Raw genomic sequence first — 21,325 nt, forward strand, 5'->3', positions numbered from 1 at the left:
CCTCCCCCCATCCCTCTCCATCTCGCTGAGCTGAGACTAAAGGCCTGAGCCACCTCAGGGATTTTTGTTTGTTTGTTTGGTTGGTTGGTTGATTTTTCGAGGTAGGTCTCACTTTGGCTCAGGCTGACCTGGACCTGGACCTGGACCTGACCTGTAGGCTCAGGGTGGCCTCGAACTCACGGACATCCTCCCCAGTGCTGGGATTAAAGGCGCGCGCCACCACACCTGCTTTTGATTGGCTAGCCAGCGAGCGTGGTCCTAAACGGGGAAATGCTCCAGAGCATGCGCGAAGCTCGCGGGCGTGGCCTGCAGGCTCTTGGTCCCGGCTCCGCCCTCCGGCCGGTCTCCGCTTGCGCAACGATGTGGGGGCGGAGCTGCCACATCCGGGCGTCTGGCGGCCTGGGGCTGTTTTGTTTTCCTGGCTGAGCAGGAAGGAAGGGTGGCCGTCCCGCGTCTGGCGACAGCAGGCTCCCGACCTTACTGCCAGGGCCGGGCTGGAGGTGAGTGCCGAGCGGGGAGGAGAGGAGCAGCCGTCCGCCCGACAGCGACTCCGATCCCGGGCTCGGTGGTGGGCTGGACGCCCACGGCTTCGGGAAGCGGCAGCCTCGGGCTGTGCCTCGCTGGACACTTCCTGGTCACTTCCTGTTGTCCTGGCCGGAGAGCGTGGCCGCATCCGGACCCTCCGCGCTCGGGCGGGCGGGGAGACGTGGAGGGAGCGGTGGCCCGCCCAGGAACATCGCAGGGTCTCTGGAAACCTCGGGACGGTGCTTCAGAGCTGGACGCCCAGCCGAGGGGGAGCGTCCGAGATAAAACTAGTTCCCACATCTTCCAGCTCCCTGGCCACTCTCTGGAGCTCAGATCCCCGGTCCCTGGAGGGTGGAGTTTGGGGATTGATTGTCAGTAATTGTGCAGAGGAAAATGGACCCGGGGTGGGGTCCTTGGGGTGAGGCGAAAATAGCAAGTAGAGGGTTGCTGCACCTTCCCAAGAAAGAACAAAATGAATTTTAAAAATCAAACTCATCACGAAAGGTATATTAACGTTGCTTATAATCATAGGTTTTTTTTGTGTTGCTGAAATCGAAGTTGTTGCACTCTTTAGGGTATCTTGGGATGTTTCTTGAATATCAGTGAGTTATATGTAATTCAGGCCTTACCATAGTCTCATATGGATGTGTCTCAAGCCACATCAGCACAATTTAGCTTGGAGGGATGTTATGTCATTTGGTAAGACAATCTAGGTTAACTGGTGACTTGACTATTAATACTATTATTATTATTATTGGCTTTTCAAGATAGGGTCTCACTAACCCAGGCTGACCTGGAATTCACGCTGTAGTCTCAGGGTGGCCTGAATTCACTGATCCTCCTACCGCTGCCTCCAGAGTGCTAGGAGTAAAGGTGTGTGTCTTTATTTATGAGAGAGACAGAGCAAGAGAGAATAAATGAGAATGGGCGCACCAGGGCCTCTAGCCACTACAAAGAAATGCCGAAGCATGAGTCACCATGGGCATCTGGCTTCCATGGGTTCTGGGGAGTAAAACCTGGGTCCTTAGGCTTTGCAGGCAAGCTCCTTAACCATCTCTTTAGCCTTTTTTTTTTTTTTTTTATTTTTTTTTTATTAGAGACAGGAGAGAAAAAGAGAGGGAGGGAGGGAGAGGATGGGCGAGCCAGGCCCTCTAGCCATTGCAAAGGAACTCCAGACACATGTGCCATCATGTGCATCTTCCAGCCTTATTTTATTAATTTGAATTAATCTCTTTTTTAAAATGTCTAGAAGATATGAGTTTGGGCACTCTAGGACTTCCTGGCACTGCAAACAAACTCAACATACTTGTGCCACTTTGTGCATCTGGCTTTACATGGGTACTGGAGAATTAAACCCAAGCAGTCAGACCTTTCAAACAAATGTGTTTAACTACTGAGCCATCTCTTTAGCCCCTGAACTATTTTTTTTTTATATTTTACATTTTTAATTTTTATTTGAGAGAGACTGGGCAGGCATGCCATGCCAGGGCCTTCAGCCCCTGCAAACAGTCTCCAGAAGTATGTGCCACCTTGTGCATCTGGCTTACCTGGGTCCTGGGGAATATAGCTTTGCAAGCTAGCACCTTAACAATTAAGTCGCCCCTGCAGCCTGAGTTTGGCCATTCTTCGTTGTTTTCCACTGCTGTGGCAGATTGTGATGTCCAGCCTCTGTGTTGCCATCACAAAGCTTCACCTTGAGACTGCAAGCCAAAGTAAAACCTTTCCTCACATTAGCTGCTTTTGGTGGTGTGAGGAAGAGATAACAGAGCTGAAAAAGTACAAGGCCAAAAGAAAGTATTTCTAACTTACATCAAGTTTTTCCTGAAGTGGGTGTTTTTGTTTGATTGTTTTGTTTTTTTCCGAGGTAGGGTTTCACTCTAGCTCAGGCTGACCTGGAATTCCCTGTGTAGTCTCAGGGTGGCCTCCAACTCACTGCGATCCTCCTACCTCTGCCTCTTGAGTGCTGGGATTAAAGGTGTGTACCACTACACCTGGCTCTGAGGTGTTTCCCCCCACCCCCAGGAATATAAGCCAAGTTTGAAACAAGTAAATGGCATTATTTTTTATTTATTTACTTGTAAGCAGAGAGAGAGAGAGAGAGAAGAAAGAGAGAATGGGCGCTCCAGGGCCTCTTGTCACTGCAGACAAACTCCAGATGCGTGTGTCCCTTGTGTATCTGGCTTACGTGGGTCCTAGGGAATCAAACCTGGGTCCTTTAACTTCACAGGCAAACATCTTAATTGTTAAGCCATCTCTCTAGCCCCTAAATGGCATTATTTTATTTAACTGTATTTTCTTTTATTTTAAGTGACCTCCCTCCCCCCCCCAAAAAAAATGTCTGGATTCCTAGAAGGTATGAGGTGCTCCGAATGCATTGATTGGGGGGAAAAGCGAAATACCATTGCCTCCATTGCTGCTGGTGTTTTGGTAAGTGTCCTTGATAACTGGGCCCTCATTATTTTGATTTGTGTGTGTGTGTGTTTCAAAGCAGGGTCTCACTCTAGCCCAGGCTGACCTGGAACTCATTGGATTGTCCCAGGCTGGCCTTGAACTAATCATGATCCTCCTACTTCCTGAGTGCTAGAATTAAAGTGTATGATTTTTTTTTTTTTTTGGTTTTTCAAGGTAGTTTGTCACCCTAGCTCAGGTGGACCTGGTATTCACTATGTAGTCTCAGGCTGGCTCACAGCAATCCTCCCACCTCTGCCTCCCGAGTGTTAGGACTAAAGGCGTGTGTCACCACTGTAAGGAAAAAGCAAGAAAGAACACCGGACTTGATCTCTGTAGTCAGACTATTAATTGAGAGATACAGCGAGGGGCAGCAGCCTTCCTGAGGAATGAAGGCTGAAGCACTAAGTCAGGCTGGGGTTCAGACTTACAAGGAGGCTCCTAAAGCAAACAGACTAAATCAGCTACAGGTCCAAAGGAAGGAGATAAGGCATCAAAGTTACTTGTTCAGAAGAGGCTTTTTGGCAGAATTGTCTAGGGAGGACTGGGTGTCTCTTTTTCTCCCTCTCTCCCTTCCTTCCTTCCTTCCTTCCTTCCTTCCTGCCTTCTAAGCTTAAGGTTGGTTATCAACTCTTTTTAATTTATTTTTATTTTTATTTTTTTTTGTTTTTATTTATTTGAGAGTGACAGACACAGAGAGGAAGAGGCAGATAGAGACAGAGAGAGAGAATGGGCACGCCAGGGCCTCCGGCCACTGCAAATGAACTCCAGACACATGCGCCCCCTTGTGCATCTGGCTAACGTGGGTGCTGGGGAATTGAGCCTCAAACCGGGGTCCTTAGGCTTCACAGGCAAGCGCTTAACTGCTAAGCCATCTCTCCAGCCCTCAACTCTTTATTTATTTTTTTATTAACAACTTCCCGTGATTATAAACAATGTCCCATTATAATGCCCTCCCCCACCCTTTGAAACACCACTCTCCATCATATCCCCTCCCCTTCTCAATCAATCTCTCTTTTATTTTGATGTCATGACCGGTTCCTCCTATTATGATGGTCTTCATTAGGTAATGTCAGGCACTGTGAGGTCATGGATATTCAGGCCATTTTGTGTCTGGGGAGAGCACATTGTAAGGAGTCCTACCCTTCCTTTGGCTCTTACATTCTTTCAGTCACCTCTTCCACTATAGACCCTGAACCTTGGAAGGTGTGATAGAGATATTACAGTACTGAGCACTCCTGTCACTTCTTTCTAGCACCATGATGCCTTCTGAAGTCATCTCAAGGCCACTGCCATCTGAAAAGAGAAGATTCTCTACCAAAAGTGAGAGTAGCATTAATATATAGGTATGAACATTAAGAGAAGTGCTTACTGGGAAGTTTGATAAGCATAGTATATACATTTAGCCAGACAGCAGCAGACGTTATACCCCTAGGGCTCATGACTACCTGTTTTAAGTTTTCAGTATCAGGGATGTATTCCCTCCCATGGAGTGGGCCTCCAGTCCAATTAGAGGGCAGTTGGTTTCCACCATGCAGAGTTGCTAAAATGAAGAGGGTAGCTAAGATTCTAACAATAATTTCTGCTTTCTGGAGAGATGGCTTAGCCATTAAAGGTGCTTGCTTCCAAAACCTGATGGCCCAGGTTCAATTCCCCAGTACCCATGTAAAACCAGATGCACAAAGTGGCACACACATCTGGATTTCTTCTGTAGCACTGGGTGGCCCTTGGCTGCTTATTCTCTCTCAAATAAATAAATAAAATTAAAGTAAATTTTCTCCTGTAATGTTTTAATTTTGAGTCAGGGTCATGCTACCTAATAATCCTCCGTGCTGCTGGATTAGTAGCCTGTGCCTATAGTCCCAGCATTTAGGAGGAGGACAGCCTGGGCTACTGAGGGAATTTCATGTCAACCTTATCTTTGTAGAGGTCTATGATGTAACCATAACAGGACATTTCTTCTTCTGTCAGTTAGAATCTGAGGTTGCCCTTAGATTCACAACCATCCTTCTGCTTCAGCCTCCTCAGTGCTGGGATTATTGGTACAGGCCATATTACTAACTTCATTTTTTTTTTTTCTTTTGACAACATAAAGTAGAAAAAATGGGTTTAGGGTTCCTAATATTTGTTAATACTTTAGTTAGAGTCTCACTATAGCCTGGGCTAACCTGGAACTCACTCTGTAGCCCAGGTTGGCCTTGAACTCATGGTGATCCTCCTACCCCAGCCTCCCAGGTGTTGGGATAAATGGTGTGAGCTACCCTGCCTGGTTGGGTTCCTAATATTCAACCACCTACTACACATGTACAAATTGTATTTGTGAAACCATTGGAACATTTAAGAACTTAAAAAAATTTTTTTTGTTTATTTTATTTATTTGAGAGTGACAGAGAGAGAAAGAGGCAGAAAGAGAGAGAGAGAATGCCCCCTTGTGCATCTGGTTAAAGTGGGTCCTGGGGAACTGATCCTCGAATTGGGTCCTTAGGCTTCACAGGCAAGCGCTTAACCACTAAGCCATTTCTCCAGCCCTCAAGAACTTTTTAAAAAAATTTTATGTATTTATTTATTTGGGAGAGAGAGAGAATGGGCACGCCAGGGCTCTAACCATTGCAGATGAGCTTCAGACGCATGCACCACCTTGTGCTTGTGTTTTTATGTGGCTACTGGGGAATTAAACCTGAGTCCTTTGGCTTTGCAGGCAAACATTGTAACTGCTAAACCATCTCTCCAGTCCTTAAGAACATTTGCAGATTCATTAGAAGGATATCTTTTTTTTTGAGGTAGGGTTTCGCTCTTCCATGCTGACCTGGAATTCACTACATAGTGTCAGCTTGGCCTTGAACTCAAGGCAGTCCTCCTCCTCTGCCTCCCAAATGCTGGGATTAGAGGCGTGTGCCACCATGCCCAGCAGAAGGGATGTCTTTACTTAGACCCTTGACTCCTTTTGGCCAGTGGTGGGTACTGTTTCTGTAATGTGCCTCTGGTGTCACCTGATTTTGTTTGTTTTCAGTTTTTCACAGGCTGGTGGATTATCATAGACGCAGCTGTTATTTACCCCACCACGGAGGACTTCAACCACTCCTACCATGCCTGTGGTGTTATAGCAACCATAGCCTTCCTAATGTAAGTCATGACTGAGCCTGCCTGCAGAGTGTCGCAAGCTAAGACTGACTTCCGTATACCAGTAAGACTGCAAAATTAGAAGTGTTACCGTGTCAGCATATTGGACATGACTAAGTTGCAGTAGGAGGGAAGGCCTGGGTGTGGTGGCACGGCCGTGTAACCTGGAAACAGAGGCAGGAGGATCATTGTAAGTCTAAGGACTGCCTAGTGTACATAGTGACTTTCAGACCATCCAGGGCTATATAGTGAGACCTTGTCTTAAAAAAAATAAAAGGCTAGTAGCAGTTAAGGCGTTTGCCTACAAAGCCAAAGGAACCCGGTTCTACTCTCCAGGACCCACATAAGCTGGATGCACAAGGGGGCACATGCATCTGGAGTTCATTTGCAGTGGCTGGAGGGCCTGGCGTGCCCATTCTCTCTCTCCCTTCCTCTTTCTTTCTCTCACATAAGTAAGCGAATAATATATATACATATACTTTAAAAAGGCTGAATGAAGAGCAGTGTTGTGAGTTCAAGACATACTCAGGCCTTGTCTCAGGAGAAAAATCCACGGATTTGGGTGACGACTCAGTGGGGAAGGTGCTTACTGCGCAAAGCAAGAGGACCTAAACTTGCATGCCAGTGCCATATGAGTGCCGCGTAGTCACGGCAGTCTGTCTGTATGCCTGCAGTCTCAGCACCCAGGGGTTGGAGATAGGCAAGTCCCCAGGGCAAGCTAGCTGTGGAGACTACATGAATCAGCGAGCTCTGGGTTCAGACATGACTGAGGAAAACAATATCACTCTCTGGCCTGTGTCCCCACATGCACCTGCACACATACATGTACACCATAACACACACACACAAAACCAGAAAAGGACAGTCCTGCTTTTCTATTCTGTTCCCATCTCTCCTCCCCTGTGTCCGTCTCCCAGATTTTCTCAAATTGTTTTTTTTATGTCTGTACATTTCACATGTAGATCAGAGACCATGTGCTTTCCCTCAGGGATTATTCATTCTTCCCACAGGTGTGTATTAAGCTTTTTTGTTTTGTTTTGTTTTTTTGGAGGTAGGGTCTCACTCTAACCCAGGCTGACCTGGAATTCACTATGTAGTCTCAAGGTGCCTCAAACTCGCAGCAATTCTACCTCAGCTTCCCAAGTGTTGGGATTAAAGTCATGCACCATCACACCCGGCTAAAGAGGAGATTTTGAGTGACGATATAAAAAATGAAGGTACTGACCGTGGGGATAGAAAGAGAGGGTTCATTCCAGGTGGCTGGAACTGCGAGCACTGTATGAAGACTGTACAGGCAGAAGACCCGTGTGGCTGGAGCAGTGGCTCAAGGGACAGAGCAACTGATCGGCTCAGGGAAGTGGAGGTGGGCAGACCGGCCTGAGCCCTTTTTAGTTTTTTGTGTTTTTAATTTTTTTTTTTTAAATTCTTTTTGCCTTTTAAAACAAGGATTTGCTGTTATGAGTGTGAAGGAAGCTACTAAGGAGTTTTGTGCAGACAAATAGTGTTACCTGACTACATAGGGCCAAAACCTGTTCAAACAAACACTGTAAACAAAGTAATCACTGCAAAGCCAAATGTACATTCTGAACAATTCAGTACCATGACCCCACTTCTTTTTTTAAAATTTTTATTAACATTTTCCATGATTATAAAAAAATATCCCATGGTAATTCCCCCCCCCCCCCCCCCGACACTTTCCCCTTTGAAATTCCATTCTCCATCATATTACCTCCCCATCTCAATCATTGTACTTACATATATACAATATCGACCTATTAAGTACCCTCCTCCCTTCCTTTCTCTTCCCTTTATGTCTCCTTGTTAACTTACTGGCCTCTGCTACTAAAGTATTTTCCTTCTCACACAGAAGCCCAATCATCTGTAGCTAGCATCCACATATGAGAGAGAACATGTGGCGCTTGGCTTTCTGGGCCTGGGTTACCTCAGTTAGTATAATCCTTTCCAGGTCCATCCATTTTTCTGCAAATTTCATAACTTCATTTCTCTTTACCGCTGAGTAGAACTCCTTTGTATAAATGTACCACATCTTCATTATCTGCTCATCAGTTGAGGGACATCTAGGCTAGTTCCATTTCCCAGCTATTATAAATTGAGCAGCAATAAACATGGTTGAGCACGTACTTCTAAGGAAATGAGATGAGTCCTTTGGATATATGCCTAGGAGTGCTATAGCTGGGTCATATGGTAGATCCATCTTTAGCTGTTTTAGGAACCTCCACACAGATTTCCACAATGGCTGGACCAGATTGCATTCCCACCAGCAGTATAGAAGGGTTCCTCTTTTTTCACATCCCCAACATTTATGATCATTTGTTTTCATGATGGTGGCCAATCTGACAGGAGTGAGATGGAATCTCAATGTAGTTTTAATCTGCATTTCCCTGATGACAAGTGATGTAGAACATTTTTTTAGATGCTTATATGCCATTTGTATTTCTTCCTTTGAGAATGCTCTAATTAGCTCTATAGCCCATTTTTTGATTGGCTTGTTTGATTCCTTATTATTTACCTTTTTGAGTTCTTTGTATATCCTAGATATTAATCCTCTATCAGATATATAGCTGGTGAAGATTTTTTTCCCATTCTGTAGGTAGCCTCTTTGCTTTTTTCACTGTGTCCTTTGCAGTGCAAAATCTTTGTAATTTCATGAGGTCCCAGTGATTAATTTGTGGTTTTATTGCCTGAGCAGTTGGGGTTGTATTCAGAAAGTCTTTGCCAAGACCAATATGTTGAAGGGTTTCCCCTACTTTTTCCTCTAGCAGTTTCAGAGGTTCAGGTCTGATGTTAAGGTCTTTAATCCATTTGGACTTACTTCTTGTGCATGGCGAGAGAGAAGAATCTATTTTCATCCTTCTGCAGATATATATCCACTTTTCCCAACACCATTTGCTGAAGAGGCTGTCTTTTCTCCAATGAGTATTTTTGTCATTTTTATCGAATATCAGGTGGCTATAGCTACTTGGGCTTACATCTGGGTCCTCTATTCTGTTCCACTGATCTACATGTCTGTTTTTGTGCCAGCACCATGCTGTTTTTGTTACTGTGGCTCTGTAGTATAGGTTAAAATCAGGTATGGTGATACCACCAGCCTTATTTTTGTTGCTCAGTATTATTTTAGATATTCGAGGTTTTTTGTGATTCCAAATGAAGTTTTGGGTTGTTTTTTCTATTTCCATGAAGAATGCCTTTGGAATTTTGATAGGGATTGCATTAAATGTGTAGATTGCTTTAAGTAAGATTGCCATTTTGACAATATTGATTCTTCCAATCCAGGGACAAGGGATGTTTCTCCACTTTCTAGTGTCTTCTGCAATTTCTCGCTTGAGTGTTTTAAAGTTCTCATTGTAGAGATTCTTTACTTCCTTTGTTAGGTTTATTCCAAGGTACTTTATTTTTTTTGATGCAATTGTGATTGGGAGTGATTCTCTGATTTCATCCTCTGTGTGTTTGTTGTTAGCATATATGAAAGCTACTGATTTCTGTGTATTTATTTTGTATCCTGCTACATGGCTGTAGGTTTTTATCAGCTCTAACAATTTTGCTAGTAGAGTCTTTAGGGTCCTTTATGTATAGAATCTTGTTATCTGCAAATAATAATAACTTGATCTCTTCCTTTCCAATTTGTATCCCTTTTATGTGTGTCTCTTGCCTTATTGCTATGGCTAAGACTTAGCTTTTTTTTTTTTTTTCTTTTTTGAGGTAGGGTCTCACTGTATCAGGCTGACATGGAATTCACTATGTAGTCTCAGGATGGCCTCAGCAATCTTTCTACCTTAGCCTCCCAAATGCTGAAATTAAAGTCAGGGCCCACCATGCTGAACCCAAATTTATTTTATTTTTTAAAGATAGTGAGAGGAGGGTCATGGAATTGGTGCACCAGGGCCTCAGCAATTGAACTCCAGATGCCTGCGCCATCTAGTGGCCATGTGGGATCTTGCATTTGCATCACCTTTGTGCTTCTGGCTTATGTGGGATCTGGAGAGTTTGAGCATGGGTCCTTAGGCTTCGCAGGCAAGTGCCTTAACCACTAAGCCATCTTTCCAGCCCCCAAATGTATTTTGAGAGTACTCTTTTTGCACAGTACCAGTTTCTCAGGCCCTGCGGTATTTTAGTTTAGTGGTTTTTTTTTTTTTTTTTTTGTATGTGGATTGTGCCTTATTTATTTATTTTAGAGAGAGTATGGGCATGCCAGGGCCTCCTGCCACTGATCAAGAACTTCATACACATGCGCCATTTTGTGTCTGGCATTATGTGGGTACAGGGGGAATCAAACCTGGGCCATCATACTTTGTAAGCAGATGCATTTAACCACTGAGCCATCTCTGCTGCCCAACTTTTCTTGTTAGTATTGTTTTTCCCGAAGATTCTGATTGCTTCCTCCTTGACTTTAGTAGAGAGAATGAAAGAATTATATATTTGTTTTAGGACCCATTTTGGGTGTTTTGACAATCTCATTCTAACCCAGGCTGACATGGAGCTCATTCTGTAGCCCAGGTTGGCCTCTGTCAGTGATCCTACCTCAGCCTACCAAGTGCTCAGGTTCCACACATGCACCACCACACCTGTCTAAGGTCTACTGATAGGTCTTTCTTTGACATGCTCCAGGCCTTTCCTCAGATTCTGGTGACCCTTGGTATCTATTCTTACTAAAGGAGTCACTGAGAGTTGAATGAGCTCTGGGTCTAGGTCAGGGCTTCAGTTTAGGGTAAGTGGTTAAGGGAGTTAGCTTCCTAAATATCCAAATAAAGGGAACTTTACACTGGGCATCAGTATTCTTTTTTATTTTTGGTTTTTATATTTATTTATTTATTTATTTACTTATTTATTTGAGAACGACAGACAGAGAGAGAAAGAGGCACATAAAGACAGATAGAGAATGGCACACCAGGGCATCGCAAATGAACTCCAGATGCTTCTGCATCTGCTGATATGGGTCTTGGGGAATTGAACCTCGAACCGGGGTCCTTAGGTTTCACAGGCAAGCGCTTAACCGCTAAGCCATCTCTCCAGCCCTGGACATCAGTATTCTTATCAGCTGATTCTTTCCAGATGACTCTTTAGTTACATAGGAGAGCCCCGCTGCCCATCTTGGTTAAGAGAACAAATAGTTGCAGGTATGTTGCCGGACAGAGGACTAGCACACTGACCGGTCTTGTTTTGCAGGTCAGGTTCTGTCGGAACAAAGTCAGGTGCTGTTACAGGTGGTGTGTGTGGTGCTCTTGTCGTGTTTCTTCTCTCTGTGGTGTCCGGAATTGAACCCAGAGCCTTGTGCATGCTAAGCAAATACCTTGTGACTTAGCCTTATCCCTAAGCCCAAATATGGTCTATGGTTTCTTACTTGTGGTGTGACTGACTGTATTGTGCATGGGTCTGAAATACGTATTTTGTGATCTTGACGGAAGTGTATGCAGATACTTGGAAGGCAGGACAAATAAGGAAGGGAATTCCTTTATGTTTTTTTTTTTTTTTTTAAATTTAATTTATTAGTTTTCTTTTCAGTAAATACAGGCAGTTTGGTACCATTATTTAGGCTCATCTGTGATCTACCCCCTCCCATTAGACCCTCCTTATTATTGAAAATGGGTCGTGCATTGTGGAGTTAGCCCCCAGTTATTAGTATGATAAATGTCTCTGAAAATCATGACCCAACATGTAACTCTGACATTCTTTCCGCCCCCTCTTCCGCAAGATTTCCCTGAGCCATGTTGGGTTCATTTTTGGTCTGCTTCAGTGCTGAGGTGTTGGGGGCCTCTGAGGCTCTGGCTCTCTGATTTTTCTCTGAATTGATCTCCTTCCCCTTTGTGCTGGTATCCAGTTCACAGGAAAACATCACCCTTGCTTATTTCGCCAGTTGTCCTTAGTTTCAGTTGGGCCCCTTCTGAGGTATGTTGGGGCAGCTCTCTTCTTAGGATCTGCATCTATCTGGAAAAGAGAAGCAGATTCTCCAACGGAGAGTGAGTTAGCACCCAGAAAATTGAGATAACACTTACTTTTTTGATAGACAGTTTGATAGGTGTAGGCCCTCTTATACCCCGTGATTGATGATAGCTTGATATTGTAGAGTGGGCTTGTGTTTGGGTATGGTTCTGACTTGTTTCCCAGCTCCAGCTAAGGGTCTAGTACCACTGAGTGGATCAGTTAGCCAAATCAAGAGCAATTGATTCCTCACCATGGCTGTGTACCACTATTGCACTTGTATGGGTATCACATCCGGTTAATTGTTGCTACTTAGGTTAAACAATGTGTTGCTTGGACAGATCTTGGTCACTTCCCCCAGTCGCCTATGTAGCACCTTCTGGCACTAGACACACTGACTGTCTGGGGACTGACTCTCTCCTGGCTTCCAGCCATGTCATTCCATTTTACGTGTCAGCTGCGTATGGAGTCTTCAGCAATAGGGTCTTACCACTGGCCTTTGGTGGGTCATCAATTGGGAATTCCTTTATGTATAGAACCTTGTTAACCCTGGGTTCTCACTATCTTTCTAACTCCTTCCCTCCTGCCATATCCAGGCCTCTATACTGCGGCACTCTCGAGTTTAGGCCCCGCTCCTTCATCATCTGTGTTCCAAACATGCAAAGGAAATGTCATCTACTAAAGGATGTTCGTGTTCTTACTGACTGTCTCTATTATGTGTATTTTCCCTTTATGCTTCTCTCTCTCTCCCCCTCTCCCCCACCTTCTCTCTCTCTCTCTCTCTCTCTCTCTCTCTCTCTGTGTGTGTGTGTGTGTGTGTGAGATTTACTATATAACCCACATTGGCCTTGAATTTAGGTAACCCAGACTACCCTCAAACTGATAATCCTTTTGCCTCAGCCTCACAAGTACTGGAATTTCAGGCAGCTACCATCATTCTTAGCAATTCTCCTTTTGAATGGGGCATTGGGAAAGAAGAGATCTGGGTAGACCTGGAATTCACTATGTAGTCTCAGGCTGCCCTTGAATTCACAATGATCCTCCTACCTTTGTCTTCCTAGTTCTGGGATTAAAAGCATGCACTACCACACCTGCTTTATTTTGTTTGTTTGTTTATTTATTTATTTATTTTGTTTTTTCAAGATAGGTTTTCACTCTAGCCATGAGTTCAAGGCCACCCTGAGACTACATAGTGAATTCCTGGTCAGCCTGGGCTAGGGTGAGACCCTACTGAAACCCTACCTTGAAAAAATAAATAAGTAAATAAATAAAAGCTACCCTTTGTTTTTGTTTTTGTTTTTTGAGGAAGAGTCTCACTCTAGGCTACATGCTGAATTCCAGGCTGACCTTGAACTCACAGGGATTAAAGGCATGTACCACCATGCATGGATAAACTACTCTTTTAATAGAAACAATTATTTATTCTATTACAACAAACATTCTACTATTTGTGGCTTTCATAGTACTAACAAATATTTGTTCCATGTGTTACTCTTTTTTTTGTTGTTTGTTTTTGTTTTTTGAGGTAGGATCTCACTCTAGCCCTGGTTGACCTGAAATTCACTATGTAATCTCAGGGTGGCCTTGAACTCTCTCCTATCCTTTTACCTCCCTGCTTAATTTTTTTTTATTAGCATACAAAGAATTAGGATTCAGGGCCTGGAAAGATAACTCAGTGGTTAAAGGCACCTGCTTCCAAATCCTCCTGGTATGGGTTCAATTCCCCAACTCCCAGGTAAAGCCAGATACAAAGTGGCACATGCATCTGTGATCCTAATGTGCCTGTAATGGGAGGCAGAGCCAAGAGAATCTGAAGCTTCAGCCAGCCCGCTAGTCTGATACTTCTTTGCAGCAGTAAGAGACCCTGTCTCAAAGAAGATGGGTCACAGACACTTCAGAGCAGTCCTCTGACCTCCACATATGTGCCCATACCTGCACACATATAAATAAGTAGAATTAAGTTTAATTGTGGTGATCTCCCAACTTATTGTATCTAGTAATGTTATGTCATAGACGCTGCCTTCTTGAATTGAGAAACCCTGATTTCTTGTCTTTTTTTAAAATTTTGTTTGCTTTAGGGTCTTTGTGTGTGTGTGTATGTGTGTGTGTGTGTTTTGTTTTTCGAGGAAGAGTCTCACTCTAGCTCACACTGTCCTGGAATTCACTGTGTAGTCTCAGGCCGGCCTTGAACTCATGACAATCCTCCTACCTCTGCCTCTGGAATGCTGGGATTAGGGACGTGAGCCACCACACTCAGTGGCTCTAATTTTTTTTTTTTTTTTGGTTTTCTGAGGTAGGGTTTCGCTTTGGTTCAGGCTGACCTGGAATTCACTATGTAGTCTCAGGGTGGCCTTGAATTCACAGTGATCCTTCGACCTCTGCCTCCCAAGTGCTGGGATTAAAGGTGTGCGCCACCACACCCGGCTTGCGGCTCTAATTTTTTTATAAATATTTTATTTACTTATTTGAGAGAGAGAGAGAAAGAAACAGAGGGGAAGAGTGAGAATGGGTGTGCCAGGGCTTCCAGCCATTGCGAACAAACTCCAGATGCAAGTGCCACCTGTGTGTCTGGTTTACATGGATCCTAGGGAATCAAACCTGGGTCCTTTGGCTTTGCAGGTAAGTACCTTAAGTGCTGAGTTATCTCCCCAGCCCTCCAATTATTTTATAATATTTTATCTATTTTTTTTGAGAGAATGGGCATGTCAGGGCATCTAGCTATTGTAAATGAATTCTAGACACGGGCATCACCTTGTGTAGTGTACATGGGTACTGTAGGGTCAAACCCGAGTACTTTGGCTTTGTGGGCAAGCACCTCAACTGCTAAGCATCTCTCCAGCCCTTTTTTTGTCACCCCCCCCCCCCACCAATAGGATTAATGCAGTATCGAATGGACAGGTCCGGGGCGACAGTTACAGTGAAGGCTGCCTGGGACAAACAGGTAAGTAGGTAGAAACATCTTACTACCCTTGTCTTAGCTTTGGAGGGAGAACTACACGTGGAAGAGCACGTCTCTGTTGTGTTTGGTTCAGGCACAAGGTGGGGCAGTGTCTGTGTGTGTCTGGGTGCTGGGTTCCAAGGCAGAAATCACACTGGCTCACAGCCGGCTGGGAGTGACCTTCATACATGCCTTGGCACGTGCATGCCTACACTCACACAGGGTTATACACATCATACAGAAACTTTTTTTTTTTTCCCCAGATAGAGTCTCACTCTAGCCCAGGCTGACCTGGAATTCACTATGGAGTCTCAGGGTGAACTCGAACTCACTATGATCCTCCTACCTCTGCCTCTTAAGTCCTGGGATTAAAGGCATGTGTCACCACACCCAGCACAAACTTATTTTTAAAATCATCACTTTGCCAGGTGTGGTGACATACTCCTTTAATCCCAGCACTGGGGAGGTTGAGGTAGGAAGAACACCTTCAGTTCAAGGCCAGTCTGGGACTATAGAGTTGAGTTCCAGGATAGCCTGGGCTAGGGTGAGACAATGACAAAAAGTCAATTGTACTCTTGTTGTTTTTTTTTTTTTTTTTTTTTTTTGAGCTAGTGTTTTACTCTAATAGAGGCTGATCTGAAATATGTAGCCTTAGGGTGGCCTGGAACTCATGATGATCCTCCTACCTCTGCCAAGTGCTGGGATTAAAGGTGTGCACCACCATGCCCGGCCTGTTAATGTGAGCTTTTAAAAAATTTGTTTTCATTTATTTGAGAGAGAAGCAGAGAGGAAAAAAAAAAATGGGTGTGCCAGGACCTGTAGTCATTGTAAACAAACTCTAGACACATGTGCTACCTTGTATATCTGGCTTACATGGGTCCTGGGGAATCAATCCTGGGTCCTTAGACTTTGCAGGAAGCACCTTACCCACTACGGCATCTCTCCAGCCCTGTTAATGTAATTTTAATGCAAGTTTTGTAAGTGCTAGCCATGGTAAATTTGAATTTCCTTTTTTGTTGTTGCTGTTTCTGAGACCATGTTGTGTAGTCCAGGCTGGCCTTAAGTTTCTAATCCTTCTGCCTCAGTTCATCACCTAAGAGCTGGGATTACAAGTGTGCACTCCACCTCTCTTGCTTTTGATTTTTACTTTGTAACATTTACTGAACTTTTTTTTTTTTTTTGGATTTTTGAGGTAGGGTCTCACTCTAGCTCAGGCTGACCTGGAATTCACTGTGTAGTCCCAGGGTGGCCCCGAACTCTTGGTGATCCTGTGCCTCCCAAGTGCTGGAATTAAAGGCGTGCACCACCATACCTGGCCTACTGAACTTTTTGCTGCCCTCTAAGATTCAGTCCTGATACCATGTTGTTTCTTTGAAGGTGCTCGCATTTGGCTGTTTATTGGTTTCATGTTGGCCTTTGGATCTCTGATCGCATCAATGTGGATTCTCTTTGGAGGTTATGTTGCTAAGGGTAAGAGACAATACTGGTTCCATTTTATCTAAGTGCACTGCTGGTCTGTAATTTGGCCTCCCTAGGACTGGATTTACGGGCATGAACCACCACACCTGGCCACTGGTGCTGGGGTTTTGTTTTGTTTGACATGTTCATGTGTATAGTAGGTGTGGTATGGTATGTGCATGTGTGTTACAGAAATACATGCGGAGGCCAAAGGGGAAAGTCAGTTGTCCCTCGCCATCGCTCATTCCTGTGTGTCTTGACTCAGAGGGTCTCACTGATCCTGGAGCTTGCCATTTTGTGAGTCCCAGTGATTCTCTGGTTTATGGCCACACCAAGCTATTTACATGGGTGCTGGGGAATTGAACTCAGGTGGTCTCAGGTGCCCTCAGGCCCTCATGTTTGCATGGGAAGCACTCTTACCTGCTCAGCCATCTCTCCTCCCCTGTTTAAAATTTTTCTTTTCCTGGTTTTTTTTTTTCGATTTTTTTAAGGTAGGCTGATTTGGAATTCACTGTGTAGTCCCAGGCTGGCCTCAAATTTACAGCAATCCTTCTACCTCTGCCCCTCATGTGCTGGGATTAAAGGTGTGTGGCCACCATACCCAACAGAATTATTTATTTACGTGTGTGTGTGTGTGTGTGTGTGTGTGTGTGCACGCGTGCGCGCGCGTGCGTGTGCATGCACTTGCACAACACATGCATCAGGGCCTCTCCCCTCTGTGCAAACACACACCAGACACCTGTGCCTTTTTCCTTTTCTTTTCTTTTTTTGCATTCAGTTTATGTGGGCAGGTTGGGAATTGAGCCTGGGCCAGGAACAGCAGCAGATATTGCAAGCAAGTACATTTAACCAACCAGTGAGCCATCTTCTCAGCAACCCCCCCTTAATTAATTAATTAATTAATTAAGTTATTTTGGGGTTTTGAGGTAGGGCCTTGTTCTAGCTAAGGCTGACCTGAAATTCATTATGTAGTCTCAGGGTGGCCTCGAATTCACGGAGATCCACCTCTGCCTCCCCAAGCGCAGGGATTAAAGGCGTCACCAAGCCTGTGTCGCCACCTCCGTCTTTTAAGTAAGCGAATGCTTTCTTTTTACTTTCTCCTTGTACATTACCATTAGTATTTGTTTAGCTGGACATGGTGGCATGTGCCTTTAGTATCAGAATTTGGGAGGCAGAGGTAGGAGGATCACTGAGTTTGAGGCCAGCCTGGGACTACAGAGTGAGTTCCATGTCATCCTGGGCTAGAGTGAGACCCTGCTTCATAAAAACCAAAAGAACAAAAGTTTATGGTTAACTGGGTTATATTACCTCGGAATTTTTTCACGGTAGTAAAGGGAGTTTAAAAAATTAAGGTGTCTTCCCTTAGCATTAAGGATTATTGGTTTCCAGAAATGTGGAAGCAGAACCTGGGAAGACATCCTGGTCATTTTGTCATGAGCAAGCCAGACTTGTGGCTCACGCACAATGAACCTGTCCAATGAAGGGCTGCTGGCAATAGCCATGGCAGGTGTGGTAGCTTGGCCCACACCTTCAGCTGCCATTGTCAGTTTTCTGGATTGGAAGAAAATAAGATAATGTAGCTCAGATTTATTAATGAAATAGGGTTGTGGTCATTAGACTCTTGAGGCTAGCTCAGTTGGTAGAGTGCTCCTGTAGTATTCATAAAACCCAGGGTTCGATTGCCAGCACCACATAGACCAGGCGTGCACCTCCATGCCTACGCATCTCCACGTTAAGCATCATAATCTTTTTTTTTTTAATTTTTATTAACATTTTCCATGATTATAAAAAAAAATCCCATGGTAATTCCCACCCTCCCCACCCCCACACTTTCCCCTTTGAAATTCCATTCTCCATCATATAAAGCATCATAATCTTAATCATAGGAGGCTGGGGATGAAGCTGAGGGGTAGAGTTGGACCCTAATTATCCTCACTGCTCATAGAAAACACTTGTTTCTACTGGGTGTGGTGGCACACGCCTTTAACCCCAGCACTTTGGAGGCAGAGGTAGGAGAGTCCCTGTGAGTTCAAGTCCACCCTGAGACTACGTAGTGTATTGCAGGTCAGCCTGAGCTAGAATGAGACTCTACCTAAAAAACAACAGAAAAAAAAAAAAAAACCCACTTGTTTCCTTCTGGTCTCTCAGATGTTTTTGTATAGTTATTGTTATAATGTAAGTACAATTTCTGCACTTAACATATTGTAAGTCATTCTTTTGCTGCTACAAAAATCCTTATTAGTATCACATTTTAGCAATGGAAAGGTCTTCTTAGGTGAATTTTATAATACTTTATTATAGAAAATTGGGACTATCAATGAACTAAAAAGAGAACAAATTATTGAAAGTTCTTTTCCAGATAGAGCTAGAAGTAGAGAGCTCCATTTTCACAGAATTTTTTTTTGAGGTGTTAGCCTGGAATGTGCCCTCAGGAAGTGTTATTAGCTGAATGTGGGAGCTGTCATCTGCTAAACCAGTGCCAGTCTACCATATGCATTATGTTATTTAAGATTGCTCCCCTCCATAGGTACTAGAAAAACCAGTCCCAGTAGGCAAGAAACAGATGTTTGCCATTACACCTGAAACTACATGTCTTGAGATCATAAACCTCTACATACTTGTTTTTACAGAAAAAGCCATAGTATATCCTGGAATTGCTGTATTTTTCCAGAATGCCTTCATCTTTTTTGGGTAAGTTTGTTTTGTATTCTTCGTGTGTGTGTATATATGTGTGTGTTTTGATGACAGAGTCTCACTGTATATCTCAGGCTGGCTTTGAACTCATGATCCTTCAGTGCTGGGATTACATGACCACCATGTTTTAATAATGTTTTATATCATTTACTATATTTAGTTGCTTAATTTACTCCCCCATGCTCTTTTCATAAAATATAAAGAATGAGGTTGAATAGGATATTTTTAATACTTGGGTGGGCTTGTTACCAACCTCGGGAGCATGCATTAATTTTTAAAATTGCCACCCACCTGTTTAATGAGTAGTTATGATTCATATAGACTTAGTTATATAACACTGACGATGTTCATTTTGAATAGAGATCTCTAACAACAGCATTTAATGAAAAAGCCTATTTAAAACCATTTCATGCATGCCTTTAATCCCAGCTCTTGGGATGCAGAAATAGGAGAATCACTGTGAATTCAACAAACTGGGACTTCATAATGAGTTCTAGGTCAGCCTGGGCTACAGCAAGACCCTACCTTGAAGAAAAAAAATTTTTTTCTTAATAATTAATTCTTAATTTCTTAATAATTTTATAGTAGTTCTATCAACTTGTTTGATTTTTAAAATACAATGTCTTATTTATTTATTTATTTATATATTTATTTATTTATGGCTTAGTGGTTAATGTGCTTGCCTGCAAAGCCTAAGGACCCAGGTTCGATTCTCTAGTACCCATGTATGCCAGATGCAAAAAGTGGCATATGAGTCAGGAGTTCATTTGCAATGGCTAGATGCCCTCGTATGCCCATTCTCTTTCTATCTGCCTCTTTCTCAGGAGGCAGAGGAAGGAGGATCACTGTGAGTTTGAGGCCACCCTGAAACTACATAGTGAATTCCAGGCCAGTCTGGGCTAGAGTGAGACCCTACCTCGAAAATTCTACAGAAAAAACTGCCCAGCTAGGTGGCTCACTCCTTTAATCCCAGCACTTGGGAGGTAGAGTTAGAAGGATTGTTGTGATTTAGAGACCAGCCTGAGGCTACATCGTGAATTCCAGGAGGTCAACCTAGGCTAGAAGGAGACCCTACCTTGAACCCGCCCCCTCCCCCCCCAAAAAAAATCCTTGAGGCTGGAGGGATGGTTTGGGATGGTTTAGTGGTTAAGATATTTGCTGGCAAAGCCAAAGAACTCAGGTTCTATTCCTCAGGACCCACATAGGCCAGTGCACAAGATGGCACATGCTTCTGGAGTTTATTTGCAGCAGTTGGAGACCCAGGCACACCCATTTTCTCTCTCTCAAGTAAATAAATAAAATGTTTAAAAAAAAAAAAAAGCCTCACCGGCGTGTTGACGCACACCTTTAACCCCAGCACTTAGGAGGCAGAGGTAGGATTGCCACAAGTTTGAGACCACCCTGAGACTACATAGTGAATTCCAGGTCAGCCTGAGCTAGAGTGAGACCCTACCTCATAAAAACCACCTCATTGATGGTCCTTTGTTGCCAGGCTGAGCCACTATGTGATGTTTCTTGCTTTATCCACAGGGGCCTGGTTTTCAAGTTTGGCCGCACTGAAGACTTGTGGCAATGAAGAGTCAAGTTTGGGCAGCACAGCCACCCTGCATGGGTTTTTTTTGTTTTTTTTTTTAAGGCTCCCCCGTCTTTTGTAATGCCGTTTTCTACACTTCTGAGTGTAGTCTCAGCTTCAAGTTGTTTAATGCTAAAATCATGAGACCTCCCTAACGAAACATCTGCACAGCACACAGTGAGTTGTGCACTTGGCCATCTTTGGCAGCGTTCAAGGAACTGTTCCCATGAGTACCTGTCACATGAGTATCATGACATAAAGAGAAGTAAATTATGCAGACATGGTGGAGTCATCTGTATGAGTATTTGATTGGAAGTCCGGCATGTTTGTTAAAACATGGCCTCTCCTGTGTCAGACGTTCATGATGTCTAGACATCTTGTTATTAAAATCTTGTGTGGTCACAGTCCTGTCTCATTATACTTTGATTTGTATTATTTTCCAAAGTATCTGCAACATGTCGGCATAACTAGCACTTGAGGGTCTTCCAGAACGTGACCAAGCAGGCAGAGAAGCCTGCAGCCCATTAGGCTCCCCTCCCTCCTAGTGCTGAATCAGAGATGTGACCCCGGGTCTTGGTGGGACACAGATGACTCACTCCACATTTGCCACTGAGGGACTTCACTGGCTACCT

General features: G+C 43.9%; 1 protein-coding gene across 1 annotated transcript; it reads left to right on the top strand.

The window, feature by feature from the left end:
• The first annotated feature begins 345 nt into the window (after positions 1-345).
• Positions 346-21,097, top strand: Tmem50a (transmembrane protein 50A). The gene is made up of 7 exons (XM_045149832.1): positions 346-500; positions 2,834-2,952; positions 5,984-6,096; positions 14,904-14,971; positions 16,346-16,438; positions 19,057-19,117; positions 20,651-21,097. The coding sequence occupies exons 2-7, from the start codon at positions 2,860-2,862 to the stop codon at positions 20,694-20,696; spliced, it is 474 nt and encodes a 157-aa protein (XP_045005767.1). The 5' UTR covers positions 346-500; positions 2,834-2,859; the 3' UTR covers positions 20,697-21,097.
• The last annotated feature ends 228 nt before the right edge of the window (positions 21,098-21,325 follow it).

This window comes from Jaculus jaculus, chromosome 5, assembly GCF_020740685.1.
Source record: "Jaculus jaculus isolate mJacJac1 chromosome 5, mJacJac1.mat.Y.cur, whole genome shotgun sequence".
NCBI classification, from domain to species: domain Eukaryota; kingdom Metazoa; phylum Chordata; class Mammalia; order Rodentia; family Dipodidae; genus Jaculus; species Jaculus jaculus.

What these genes read in the sequence shown, in the direction of transcription:
- Tmem50a (XM_045149832.1), top strand. Translation starts at nt 2,860, where the DNA reads ATGTCTGGATTCCTAGAAGGTATGAGGTGCTCCGAATGCATTGATTGG. An exon ending in AGGCTGCCTGGGACAAACAG is followed by an intron (nt 14,972 to 16,345) that starts GTAAGTAGGTAG and finishes GTTTCTTTGAAG; the next exon opens with GTGCTCGCATTTGGCTGTTT. An exon ending in AATGCCTTCATCTTTTTTGG is followed by an intron (nt 19,118 to 20,650) that starts GTAAGTTTGTTT and finishes CTTTATCCACAG; the next exon opens with GGGCCTGGTTTTCAAGTTTG.